Genomic DNA, 13416 nt, shown 5'->3' on the forward strand with positions numbered 1-13416 from the left:
TTCGGACGGAAAGTAAACCATATTTCCTCATCATCAGCTGGGTACTTTTCGTCTATTCCTATCGGCCGCTCACTTTTTCTTTGGAGCATTGCATGTACAAGGCCCAGATCATTGCCCTTGTATAGAAGATCTAGCCAAGGACCAAAACAAGTTCCCCTAAATTTTTTTTGTTGATTTTCAGTCATTAATGCCTTTAGTTGAGGTATAACATTCAACATATTCTTTATCGTCAACTTCGCCTCAACATATCCCTGAAACAGACAGTTTTTCAGCAAAAATGTACAGGCGCAAGGACGCAAGTATTACCTTGCGTCTGTTTTATCACACAGGCGCAAAGACGCTAGCCGTGCCTTGCGCCAACTACTTCGAACAAGCGCAAGGACGCAAGAAGTTCCTTGCGCCTATACCAGCTTGTAGTTTTATGCCATTTAAACAATCGTGTTCCAGTTTTTATAATATGTTAGTTACCAAAGAATGTAACTCAAACAAATCTTGCAACAGTTTAATTGAGTTTTGCATCACCAAGCTCGTTGAAGCATTACATCGAACACTTGGTGTGCAACATAACTTATAAATCAATTTCGACATAATAAATGAGTAATCGAACGAGAATAGTTAAAAAGGATAAACTTACCTGATCTTGTGACATCTTGATGGAGTTTTTTGTCGGGTTTTTATCTCTTCCTTTATCTCAGAAAGCCAATCGTGGTGGTGATGGGGATGATGTGGTGGCGGGGATGATGTACTAATGGTGGTGGTGATGGTGATGGTGGTGGTGGTGGTGGTGGTGATGTAGTGGTGATTCTCAGAAGAAGGGTCGCAAGGGTAGACAGGTAGCAAGGGGGTCGTAAGTGCAAGGTTCTTCGTAATCGTCGTCGGTCGCAAAGAGGTCGCAAGGAGTCAGTCCGTCGGTGTGTTTGTGTATGTGGTGTCTGTTTCGTATATTTGACCTAATTTATTAAGACTAGGGCGCAAGGACGCAAGTCGCAATGTAGCAAGGTCTCTTGCGCCTTGCGCGGGCAATTTGTCATTTTTTTTTTTTTTTTTTGGTTCCAGCTCAGAAAGGGGTAAAAAAATGGGTAAATAGGTGATTGACCCATTATGAATTACGAGTAATATTTATGAATTTTATATTTACAGAATTTAAATTTAAATTTTGTAATTATGGTGCGTTTGATAAATCTGAATGATTAAGCACTGGATGATTCATAATCTCTCTGAATGATCTGAATGAATTTAGTTCTAAATGACAATAAAGCTGTTTTATAATCATTTTGAATAATCAATACGAATGAATTAAATCAACTTGTTATCGTTTAACATTGACAAAAAAACTTCAATATACTTATTTGATAAGTGTTATGGATACGATTTAAGAAGAATATTACATAAAATTTAGCCTCTTAATGGTTGCAAGAGAGTTTCATCTCTGAATGGTTCAGCACTGAATGCTGAACCATTCAGCACCATATGTCATTCAAAGGTCAGAAACAAACGCACTGAATGATTCGCATTCAGTGTTGAACCATTCAGTGGCGGAACTTGAACTCAAAGACAGATGGAGTGGATGCGAAAATTTAATAAATTTTTCATTTCCAGCGAGGGTAAACACTAATTAAAAACCTTATTTTTTACTAGTAGTAATAAATTTTTTTTTAGTGTAAAAATTTTTCTCCATTAAATCCGGGTGGGGCGGATACCCCCTTTAGGTTACCTTAAACTCCGCTCATGGAACCATTCCATTAAGAGGTAAACAAACGCACCCTTAGTATATATAAAATAGAAGATGCGTTATCTGTATTGTTTACCAAAAAAAATAAAAATAAAAAATTCTTAGTTGCTTTTAAGAGCACTCGGATCTTCAATCTTTTTCTTTTTTCAAGTTATCATACTATAAACCGATATTTGATGATATTTCTTGCATTGCTTATATATTATTTTGCCAAAAAAAAATTACTGAATTTATTTTTTTTTAAACGTGGTTTTGGTCAAATATAGTAAGTTTTATATAACTTGAAAATTTGACCTAAAAGTGATAATTGCTAAATGAAGGGTTTTGGTCAATAATGTTGATCGGACTACACACGTATGTTTATTCTGAATTCTTTTGACCTTTTTGTTTTTGGCAAAAGAACAAAAACTATATAAACATCTTAATCTCCAAAGGAGACAAGAAAACCGAGATACAAACAGAACGCCACAACATAAGGCTCGAAGGAAGAAAACAAACATAACCGAGACGACCCTAGACGCTAACTCAAACCAAACCTTGCCGTGGGTTAACCAAAACAAAGAAAACACAAAAAAAGAAAAGAAAAAGGAACTAGAATTAAACCAAAACACGAACAAACAAAACGTGAAGGTAGACTCGATTCCAACCCTGTCTGAATTGAAACCTCCATTTCTAAATTCGTCAAAGAAACCAACACCCTCTAGCTTTTCTCCCGCTCCCGCTCCAATGCGCTTCCCCTTTACACTTACGAAAGTTGGATCACCTTTTGCACATCATCTTCATCGCTACAATCAAGCAAAGGTAATCCTCCACCCTTTAAACTCTTATCCTTACCTTTACCTTTCATCTTCAACTTTCCCTTCGATTCAAGCTTCTTAATCCTGTTTACCCAAAACTTACTAGCATGCACGTGCCATCCCCTACAAAAACCTTTACACTTTTTATCCGTACAAATACAATATTTCCGACCCTCAACATTGCCGGTAGCAACTTTAGCCAAATTATCAAGTAGTTCACAATTAGTTTCATCCCCTTTAACCGGTGTCAAAATGTCCACAAGTCGTCTTTTTTTTAGAAAAAGGGCCCGAGCTTAAATCGTCAAGCTTTCAGTCAACCACCTCAATCATGTACACATTATTAACAACCCCAACGTCTTCACAAGTCTTTTGACCCATATCAACAACCGACGCCACACCCTCCGGGTTGTTTATACCTCCGACTTCCACCGTCTTCTCAACAATATCCTCAGCTGAGTCAAAACACCCCGAAGCCATCACGACCGCTTCCACGACACCATTACCGTCATCCACTCCGGTCTTCAACGTATGTGCATCCATCACATTCTCCAAAACAGAAGCAATACCATCAAGCGAAGGAGTGTCATCAACTACCGCCGGAAACGAACCAAACCTAAGTGTCCGATTGACACTCGAAACCACCTCGTTTGAAAATCCATCCTCACAAATCAACCGAAAATCCGCAGAAGCACCGACTTCGTTAACCCAAATCGGAATCGATGACCCACCTTCATCTTCTAACTTTGCAAACACCAATTCGTGTATGTGTTTCACGCAACGATATTTTACAAACGCAAAAAGCGAACCTAAGTTACCTAGGTTCGTGGATGATTTAGCCACGGATAGAACCTCACCAAACATTTCAGCTACTCTTTTGACATTCTGGGACGAAACAAAAATAGCCGGAACACCCCTAAGTTCAATCCAAACAAAACGAGAAAATATCGAAGCATCCTCAACAAAAGATGCAATCAAAACAAAGCCCTCAGATTGATTATCAACCGCCAATAACCTGCAAAACCCTTCATGATCCGAGCAAACAACAACACAACCAAAAATTCCGATCTTGCTGATGTGTGAAACTGAAACTTTGTGTCGAATCAAAAATTCCTTCACCTTGCCTTCATCCAAGGGTACATGATCCACAATCAAAATACTCCATTTCAAGCTTCCCGCAACCACATCATTCGTTGACAGAAAGCAGCGAATGGAGTTATCTCGGACAGCTTTGACCCTAACGGAGTTTACACCGACCCGAGTATGAGATGGCCAACCCACGAAGATGGGTTTTCCAAAACACCCGAGAACCATCGAGCATCTTCACAGCTTTATCAGCATTAGACGCGTCCATGAAAGAGACGAAAGCATACCTTCTTGCTTTCCAAAACTTGATTTCAGAAATCAAACCCACCTTGCTAAAAACACTTTCAATCATGTGTCTAGTGATCTCTTTCTGCAATCTACCAATGAAAACCGTTGTACCCTGTATCCCAGCAGCAGGAGTGTCCTCCACCACCGGAGATTTGGCCGGAAAAAATTCACCCTGAGTAGCAGTAGCATCATCGCCGGAAACCGCACCAATTTTCGAGGATAAAGGGGAGTTAACATCAGAACAAAAGGGAACCCGTCGCATATTATCGATGGGTGAAGGACAGGAAACAGGAATCGTTGTTTTTGTTACAGGCGCAAAGTTCGCCGTCAACGGCGGAAAACCGGAAAAAGAGATTGCAGCCTTCATACTTAAAAAGAAGTAAATGACAGTGGAATATGGGGGAAAATGAAAAGGAGCTTTAATTTTTGGAGGAAAAAAAAAAGATGAATTAAAGTTGGAAAAATTGAAAAAAGATGAACTAAAGTTCACCGGAGGAGAAATTCAAAGGAAAAAAGAGAAATTGATACGTTACCGGCGATAAAGGTAGGGGACCACATCTAGATGTACTTCTTTATTACATTAAATAAATTATGTACAACAATATTACAACATACAAGTACGGTCTATCCTTTTCTAAAATCAATTGGTGATAAAAGGACTTTTCCTTAGACTTATATACATACATTTGTCTTTGTCCCATGACCGATGTGGGATAACTTCCCAACAAGTATCTTATATTCCTTGTTCACAGCATTACGTTTTATGGCTAAATGAAATTTTAAATAATTGTTCTTATCACATCTGCTTAAGATAAATGAAATTTTAAATAATGGTTCTTATCACATCTGCTTAAGATATCTGGAACTTGTTTGTGTTAATGTTACAAGTGCCGTGATCATGAACGATAATGATAATGGACGCCGAGAGGCTCCAGATTTGTTTCACATGTAAAATAGTACGAAAAAACACCATTGAGTCTCTTAACAGAGCAATTATCAGTAAGCCGATAGGCTCATCATATTTTCTATTCATATATTCATATAAGCAAAGAAAGATTGCTCATTTGCTTAAGGTAATTAGATTTGATTGCACCAGTCTTTACTCTTTTTCATATCTTCTGGCCCAGAACTGGATGTTGGTTTTGTTGAATTCACATAAATTGCTTTAACCATGTGAATGCTTTTGTCGATTTGAGTAAAGAAGAATTGGCCGAAAAGTAGAAGCTCGTTTGCATCATAACTGATTAATAGTAACATTCGATATTTCCCCTTTAAGGTTTAGGTACTTGAATAGGTTTATAGGACCAACTTCCTGAGAAGGCTTTGAAGAAAATGAAAAACAGTTCTTACGACACAAATGAAAACTATACCCGTCACACTTATTGAGTAACAATTTCACTACAACACAGCTGATATGGAAAGCATACCACATCACACGTCTTTAAAATCTTCAAACATGAAACAGTAGACCACACAATAGTTTTGGTTAGACTACACAATCTTTACACACAAACAAAAATATTACTATTAGCTATCAGTCATCACTTTTGTACTTGTATCCATATCTGTTATTGTCAATCAGAAAGCCAGGTGCTGGTGTAAACCAAGCCCACCTTCATCTGCTCCAACTTCATTCTTAACATGCTTCTTCAAAAACGCTTTTCGGGATTTCATTACTTTAGGTGATTTAATCTCCAACAGCACTCGAGACCTCTTCACACTCAGATTCTGTCAAAGTCAAAACACACCAATAATGGTATTCAGTTAGTCAATCATTAGTCAACCGTAGAAACTAACTCAAAAACTTCAAAGAAATCATGGTGTCGATTTATGTATTACTACCTGATAAGCCTGCTTGGCAAACAACCCCTTTGAGAAACAAGCATTCAACCCCTTAACTGGTTTTTGAACCTTGTTATAGCTCAAGTGAACACCTCCCTGAAATTGTAACAGTTTTTTTCCTTAGTCAGTAAAGCTTCATTATGTGAATGAAACAAACATGCACAACTGGTTAACACTTTACATCTTTAGATACCTGATGACTCGGTGACTTATAAGTAGGTAAAACTTGCATACTTGTATAGACATTTGGCGGCCAGTAAGGATCATACACAGGTGTTCTACCATAGGACTGCAGACCATAGTATGGTGGTAGATACTGACTGCTACCAAAATTCTGTTGTGATGCAATACGAGCTTGCAAGTGTCGGGTACATTCTTCTTTACTCATTGCAGCAGTAATTATCATGTACTTTTGATGGTAAAGTTTTCCTGCATAAATTCAATGAAACCCACTATTCAAGGTTTTGACTTTAATAAGAAAAATGTTAACATTATCAAATACAAAAGATGCAATCAGATTAATCACCATTAAGTGAATCACACGCGTTCTTTGCTGCTTCTGAATTGGAGAAACACACAAATCCAAACCCTTTGCTAGCACCACTTTTATCGCGTACAACTTTGGTTAGAACGATTTTCCCAAAAACACCAAAAGTTTCCTCAAGAGCTTTTTCATCTACAGACGCAGCAAGATTCCTCACAAAAAGATTCGCAGCACTTATTTTGTCCGTTTTAGTAGAAAGTTTCAGTCCTTCTCTTTCGGATTTTTTCAGAGCCTTTCCAACAAACCATTCCTTGAAACCTGTTTTCATGCACAAAACTTAATTGGTCAAAACCATACAAAACAGATGAATTGTGTGATACAAAAGGTTATGATGTTCTTTACCTATTATAGCACCATTTAGAGCTTCAATGGCCATCTTTGCACTATCAGGTGAGTCAAAGTTGACGAATCCAAAACCTTTTGATTTCCCATCAGCATCTTTCATGATCACCGCACTTGTGACATTACCATATTCAGAGAACTTGTCTTTCAAGAGATCCTCGGTGAAATCAGAATCGAGATTTTTCACATACAGATTTGTAAATTCGGGTTCCTTCCTTTCACTTTTCTTGAGAAACTTGGCTACAGAACTTTACAAGAAACCATGTATAAAATGGAATAAGAAAATTATGATATATAACTATTACTGTATTAAGATAATGACCCAAACCACTGATAGACTAGTTCTTTTGTACTTATAAATAAACAATGAAGAATATCATGAGCATAAACCAGTGATTCAGTCCAGTATTGCAATTAATAACTGTGTCATAGTTTTTTCATCACATATATGAAATATCTGATCAATTTCACCAATAAGAATACAATAATCCCCAAAAAATAACTTAAGCACATAAGCCTAATCAAGAATTAAAGCAAAGAATTAGTGTATATATAGAATAAGAGTTCGAATAACTATAAACTTACATAATCTTTTCACCGAGTGTAGATCCATCTAATGCGTTAAGAGCATTATTAGCAGATTCCTCTGAATCAAATTGAACAAATCCGAAACCCTTACTTTTGCCCTGATTATCTTTAGCAATCTTACAAGAAAGAATCGTCCCGAACTTCGCAAAAGCCTCTTCCAATTTAACATCAGTCACCAATGAATCAATGTTTTTCACAAACAAATTTGCTAGTCCAGTTCTTCTTGTAAACGGATCACGTTGACACCACATTATACGCATCGGTTTCCCCCTCATTTCAGTATGATTCAACTTCGATAACGCTGCATCCGCTGTTCATACAGTGTCAATCATATCGAAGTATTAAACCAAAAAATCCACAAAGAATGTCAATATAATCAAACTAAAGACTAAACATCTCAATTCAGTAATTCAACCAGATCTAAAGAATTGAAATAATCCAACTAAATCAGATATTCCATGAATATAATAATTTCAATGAAACAGATGAATAATCAAACATAATCTTATGATTTAATCAGACCTAAATAGTGTGAAATCAAACCTAAACATTGTGAAAACTTAATCAAAGCAAAATCTACACAAAAGAATTCAGTTCAATTAATTCACAAATTTTACAAAGAAAATTGATTTAATTAAACAAATAACTAAAGAATGCAACTCAATCGAACAATTAACTAAAGAACCTTATTAATTCCATGCCTCGATCGAACTACAAGAATGTCAACAATTCAGTCAAATAAACAAATTAATCGATAAATTTTACAATTATGATTACCGTGAGCAGTGAGCTTAAAATTGACGTAACCGTAACACAGCGATTTATACGAAACACGATCTCGACAAATACGAACAGAACTCAGTGGTCCAATCTTGGAGAACAGAGTATACAGATCGTTCTCGGTAGTATCAGAATGAAGATCGCCGACGTAGAGAGTCGCCGGTAGTAGTGCTGGTGGTAGAAACAGTTGTGCCGGTGGTGTGGGGATCGGAAAAACACTCTGCATTGCAATTGCCATAACGAAATGAATTGAAGTTTAAAAGATTGTGTGGATGAATGTTAGAAACCCTAGCTTTTGATCACCGGATGAAATGGTTTATGAAATTTGATATGATGTTGATTGTGATAGTGAAGTGTGTTAGGGTTTATATGTATATGAATATGCATGCATAGGCTATACGTATACAGAAACAGAAGTGTGTGAGGTATCTGTTAGTTTGTTACTAACCGTTTTTTAGGTGGGAATAAGTGACGTCATCGGTTACAGTTTACAACAGAGATTCAAGAAATATAAAAACTTTAGAAAAAGAAAATGTGGAAAATGACTTGACCAGCAATTTAATTAGTCCATTAATCATGTCATATTATTTTATAAATATTTATATTTATTTGTACACTTTAGAATTATCAAGAAATTGTCAAGTTCTTCGTTTCATAGATGACTATTGAGTAAAGTATTTAAGTGGTAATTCTAGAATCAAAATTTAAATAAGAATTATATATTTGATTATATATGTAAAGTTTTTTGAAACTATTTTATGTTCAATTTTCCTCTTCATCAGGTCCGGTCAAAGAGTAGGCTGCTCAACTACTCATAGCCATCTTTTTTAGGGGCCCAAAATTATTAAACAACCCATGTATTTATTCAGGCCCAAAAAGTAAAGGTATATGTCAAGGCCATTTTTTCACAGGCAAAAAGTTATAGGAATAAATCCAGGCCCAATTTTTACTAAGCCCATATATTAATTACTTTATTTCTTTACTGATTTGTACTTTTATACCGTATACAACAATAAAAGTCACTTTCTGATCATTTAATAAAACTTGAATCTCCCTAAAACAGTAAAACATACTCGGTATTAATCGGCTAAATGACAATTCTGTAAGGGTGCAAACCAAAGTCCCACATCGATCATGGGACAAAACAAATGTATGTATATAAGTCTAAGGGGAAGTCCCTCTATCACCAATTGGTTTTAGAAAAGGATGGACTCTTGGGCTTATATTGCAGGACATTGTGTTTGGGCTATGCGATCCCAACAAGTGGTATCAGAGCTAGGTTAGAGGCGTTGGTCGAGTTTTTGAGTTTTCTGAAGTTTTCAACCCCGTTTGTGTTGAAAAATTATTTGTAAGGTGATAATGTCCACGGAAGAGTCAGGATCATCTTTCGGAGCCAAGATTATGCTCACTGCCACCAACTGCACGCTGTGGAAACCTCGGATGAAAGATCTCCTCAGCTGTAAGGATTTGTTTGACCCTATTGAATTAAAGGGTACAAATCCTGATTCCACCAAAGAGAACGAGTGGAAGAAGTTAAACCGAAAAACTATTGGTCAGATCCGTCAATGGATTGATCATAGTGTCTTCCACCATGTTACACAAGAGACAGACGCATATGTCATCTGGAAAAAGTTGAAGGACATGTACCAGGCCAAGACTGCTCGGAATAAATCCATGTTGATGAGGCGTTTAGTCAACATGAGGCTTAAAAGTGGAACTTCAGTTGCCGGGGAGTTCCAGAGCTTGGTCAACCAGTTATCGTCTGTAGAGATGCCTCTTGGAGATGAAGTTCAGGCACTACTGCTACTTAGTTCTCTTCCCAATAGTTGGGAGACGCTGGTAGTAACACTCAGCAACTCAGCCTCGAATGACAAACTTACCATGTCAATTGTCAAGGATGCCCTATTCAGTGAAGAGGCAAGGAGAAATGTAATGACCCGGAATTTTCCGACCAAATTATACTTATGAGATTAATATTTATATAAATTAAACCATACCAACATGATAAGCAATCTAAATTGTTGAGACTTGTGTTTTTGAAAAGAGTTTTACACAACGTTTGACCGTCCAATATGACCGATGATATCACGAACTATATAACATACGATAATTATACGTTTGTGTATATATATGTATTTATATATATTTAACATGATCTAAGGATGGTTTAATATCTCATTGTGTACTAATGACAATGAGTTATAAGTATATTTTGAAACTACTAACTTAAGTTTTCAAAACGATAACTATACGTAACATTCTTTGATATATATACTTATAATCTATAATGCTTATACATGTATCGTATATATAATGTATTTAATCACTTTTAAGGACTTAAATACATAAAACAATATAAGTATATTCACAAAAGATAGCTATATTTGAATTCTCGTTCCGTTTCCTCAAGATTTCTATACGTATATCTAGGCTATATGTACCCGTATCATACCCAGCTTCTATACGTATTTACTATTGGTATATACACATTAAATCAACATCCTAATCAACATTATTACTGCCTTAGATATGAGGTAACTAGAATTTGTCAAGTAGTATGAATTATTAGTAAGAAAACAAAATTAGGAATCCTTTTCTTTCTTTATAAACTAAAAACGTTTTTATAAATGAACACCATTTCTGCACTCCATTTTCTCATAACTACACCCTCATTTCTCTCTCAAAATACTCCTAACTTCATACTTGATCATCTTCAAGCATTTTCCCCATCATTTAGCTTCAATTACAAGCCTTAAACACCATAAGAAAACTCTTTCAAGAACATATCAAAATAACCACCCATTTGAAGAAGTTTACTTCCAACCTTTTGATCTAACTTCACCACTCTTTGATTCCAAGATTATTTCTTATCTTTTGCAGTAACTTTGTCCTAGTAACTTGAGGTAGTAACCTTGTTCATAATCTTATTCAATTCATATTCATATAGCTATCTTATTTTGTGGTATAAAATTTTAACAACAAGAACATAGTTTGAATGATTTCAAACTTGTTCGCAAACTAAATAGATCCTTCTAACTTGACTTTTAAAACACTTCAAGACCTGTAATATATCATAATGATATGCTAACCTAACAAGATATAACTTGGTTTTACAAAGAACATCTTAAAAACTGAATCTACGTCGTCGGAGTGCAACCGGGGGCTGTTTTGGGTTGGATAATTAAAAACCATCTTGAACTTTGAATTGGAAGTTCATGTTTTGGAAAAATGATATTTCTTATAATATGTTAACACATAAAAATTTTATGGTTTAACTCAAAGTGTAAGTATTTTTAGAAAAATGATCATTAAATGTTGTTTTTATGATGGAAAATGATCACTTTCATAAGTTTCACCAAAGTTTAACCTATAACCTATGATTTCGAATACAAATTAAGGTATTTTCAGTTCATATTCTTAAAATTTGACTCGATCCAAGGAAGTGGCAAGTTGAACCAACAAAAACGGAGTTGTAATGAAGAAACTACGACTAAAACAAGATTGGGTATCCGAAGCTAGTTTAGCTACGAAAATATTTGGAGAAAAAGTAAATTAATCATATCTTTTCTAATTAATATGATATTTTATATATAATTACTTATGATTTGATTTTATATATTTCAGGACCACCCGTAAACAACACGAGAAGATTAATCATAAGACCTCATGATTGTACGCAACACGTCATTTGACAACACGGTACTTTATGTACGCAACACGTCATTTGACAACATGGTACCATGTGTCGAGATTAATTCTGATCAATACGAATACGATGGGGTCTTTATTTATTTTATTTAAGCAACTAAATGTAGACCACTAACATCGGGCTGCTAACTACGGACTAAGAAAATATTAAAAGTATATATATATGTAACGATTACTTAAAAAGAAAATATGTTGATATATTATATATATGGTTAGGTTCGTGATATCAATCGGAGACCAAGTCGAATTAAATACCTTCAAGGAAAAAGTGAGTTTCATTTGCTCCCTTTTTAATTGCTTTTGCAGTATATATTTTTGGGCTGAGAATACATGCGCTGCTTTTATAAATGTTTACAAAATAGACACAAGTACTTAAAAATATATTCTACGTTGAGTTGTACCACTGGAATATTTCCCTGTAGCTTGGTAACTACTATTTACATGGGTATTGTAAACGCGAATCCTGTTGATAGATCTATCGGGCCTGACAACCCCAACCGGACTGGACGACCAGTATTCAACGGTTGCACAGTACTTCGTTTTGGTGACTACACTTGGTACGGTGTAGTGATATTTCATAATAAAGGGAATATGCGACGTTGATTAAATGTTAAGTATGGTTACCAAGTGCTCAACCACTTAGAATGCTTTACATACACTTGCGAGTGTATTATGTTTATGATTATGAAATCTTGTGGTCTATTAACATATTGAAATGATTGTTATGTTAAACCTATGAACTCACCAACCTTTTGGTTGACACTTTAAAGCATGTTTATTCTCAGGTAAGAATTAAGTCTTCCGTTGTGCATTTGCTCAATATAAGGACATTACTTGGAGCCGATCATCGCAATGAGACCAAATGTTGATGACTTCGTCTAGGTGGATTAGGACGGGTCCTTTCAGTTGGTATCAGAGCGGTGGTCGTAGCGAACCAGGTCTTGCATTAGTATGTCTAACTAGTAGTTGTTAGGATGCATTAATGAGTCTGGACTTCGACCGTGTCTACATGTCAAAAGTTTTGCTTATCATTTCTAGTCGGAAATCATCTGCTTATCATCCTTAGGAAATTACCTGCTTATTATTCAAAAGTCTAGACACGTTTTACTGCATTTACTGCATTGATAGTGTATAGACGAATTCTTATCTTAGCATATCTGTTATTGCGACCTTTGACTGATATCTTTTCAAAGATTCTCCGTAATTTACGGGATTTTGGTATTATATATACATATGTAAATTATGTATTGAAGAGTACCAAATCTAACTCCTATAATCTATTCCATACCAAAAATTCATTTTCCCCATTATACAAGATGGAATCTGCATCTAGTTCGAATTCTTCAGATTCTGACAGTTATGCCGATATGGATTTCCATTCGGGCTCCGAAAGCAGCGTCACCGGAATGGATCAACCAATTTCCCATCATCTATTCTGGATGAATTGGGGATGGGTTCGTAATATACTAAATCACTGGAGACAAGAAGAAGGTGATCCATTCCATCCACCAAATTGCCCTCTTGGCAATGAACCTGAAGCACTTACCGGCGAACCTATTCAAAACACCATTTTCTCTCTCATTTCTAGAGTATCTCGTTACGATTATATACTATCCCATATTACAAATCTTGTTCATTCGCTCGCTCCAACCGCCAATCATCCCGGTGTACTAGCAGAAGTTAACGAATTTCGCGCTCGCGTGACGGCTTTG

The 13416-nt window shown here is 35.9% G+C and overlaps 1 protein-coding gene across 1 annotated transcript; it reads right to left on the reverse strand.

The window, feature by feature from the left end:
- Window positions 1-5478: 5478 nt before the first annotated feature.
- Window positions 5479-8234, reverse strand: LOC139839468 (polyadenylate-binding protein 6-like). Its single transcript, XM_071829532.1, has 7 exons — window positions 7994-8234; window positions 7214-7526; window positions 6629-6876; window positions 6269-6544; window positions 5936-6171; window positions 5743-5838; window positions 5479-5628 (listed from the first exon to the last, which is right to left on the reverse strand). Exons 1-7 carry the CDS (start codon window positions 8232-8234, stop codon window positions 5479-5481), a joined length of 1560 nt encoding a protein of 519 aa, XP_071685633.1.
- Window positions 8235-13416: the final 5182 nt, after the last annotated feature.

Source organism: Rutidosis leptorrhynchoides, chromosome 4 (genome assembly GCF_046630445.1).
Source record: "Rutidosis leptorrhynchoides isolate AG116_Rl617_1_P2 chromosome 4, CSIRO_AGI_Rlap_v1, whole genome shotgun sequence".
Classification (NCBI taxonomy): Eukaryota; Viridiplantae; Streptophyta; class Magnoliopsida; order Asterales; family Asteraceae; genus Rutidosis; species Rutidosis leptorrhynchoides.

Excerpts from the sequence above, each read along its gene's own strand:
- LOC139839468 (XM_071829532.1), bottom strand. The coding sequence starts at position 8,234 with ATGGCAATTGCAATGCAGAGTGTTTTTCCGATCCCCACACCACCGGCA. Across the intron at positions 6,545-6,628 it reads TCTAAATGGTGCTATAATAG|GTTTCAAGGAATGGTTTGTT; the intron begins GTAAAGAACATC and ends GCATGAAAACAG. Across the intron at positions 5,629-5,742 it reads TTGCCAAGCAGGCTTATCAG|AATCTGAGTGTGAAGAGGTC; the intron begins GTAGTAATACAT and ends TGACTTTGACAG.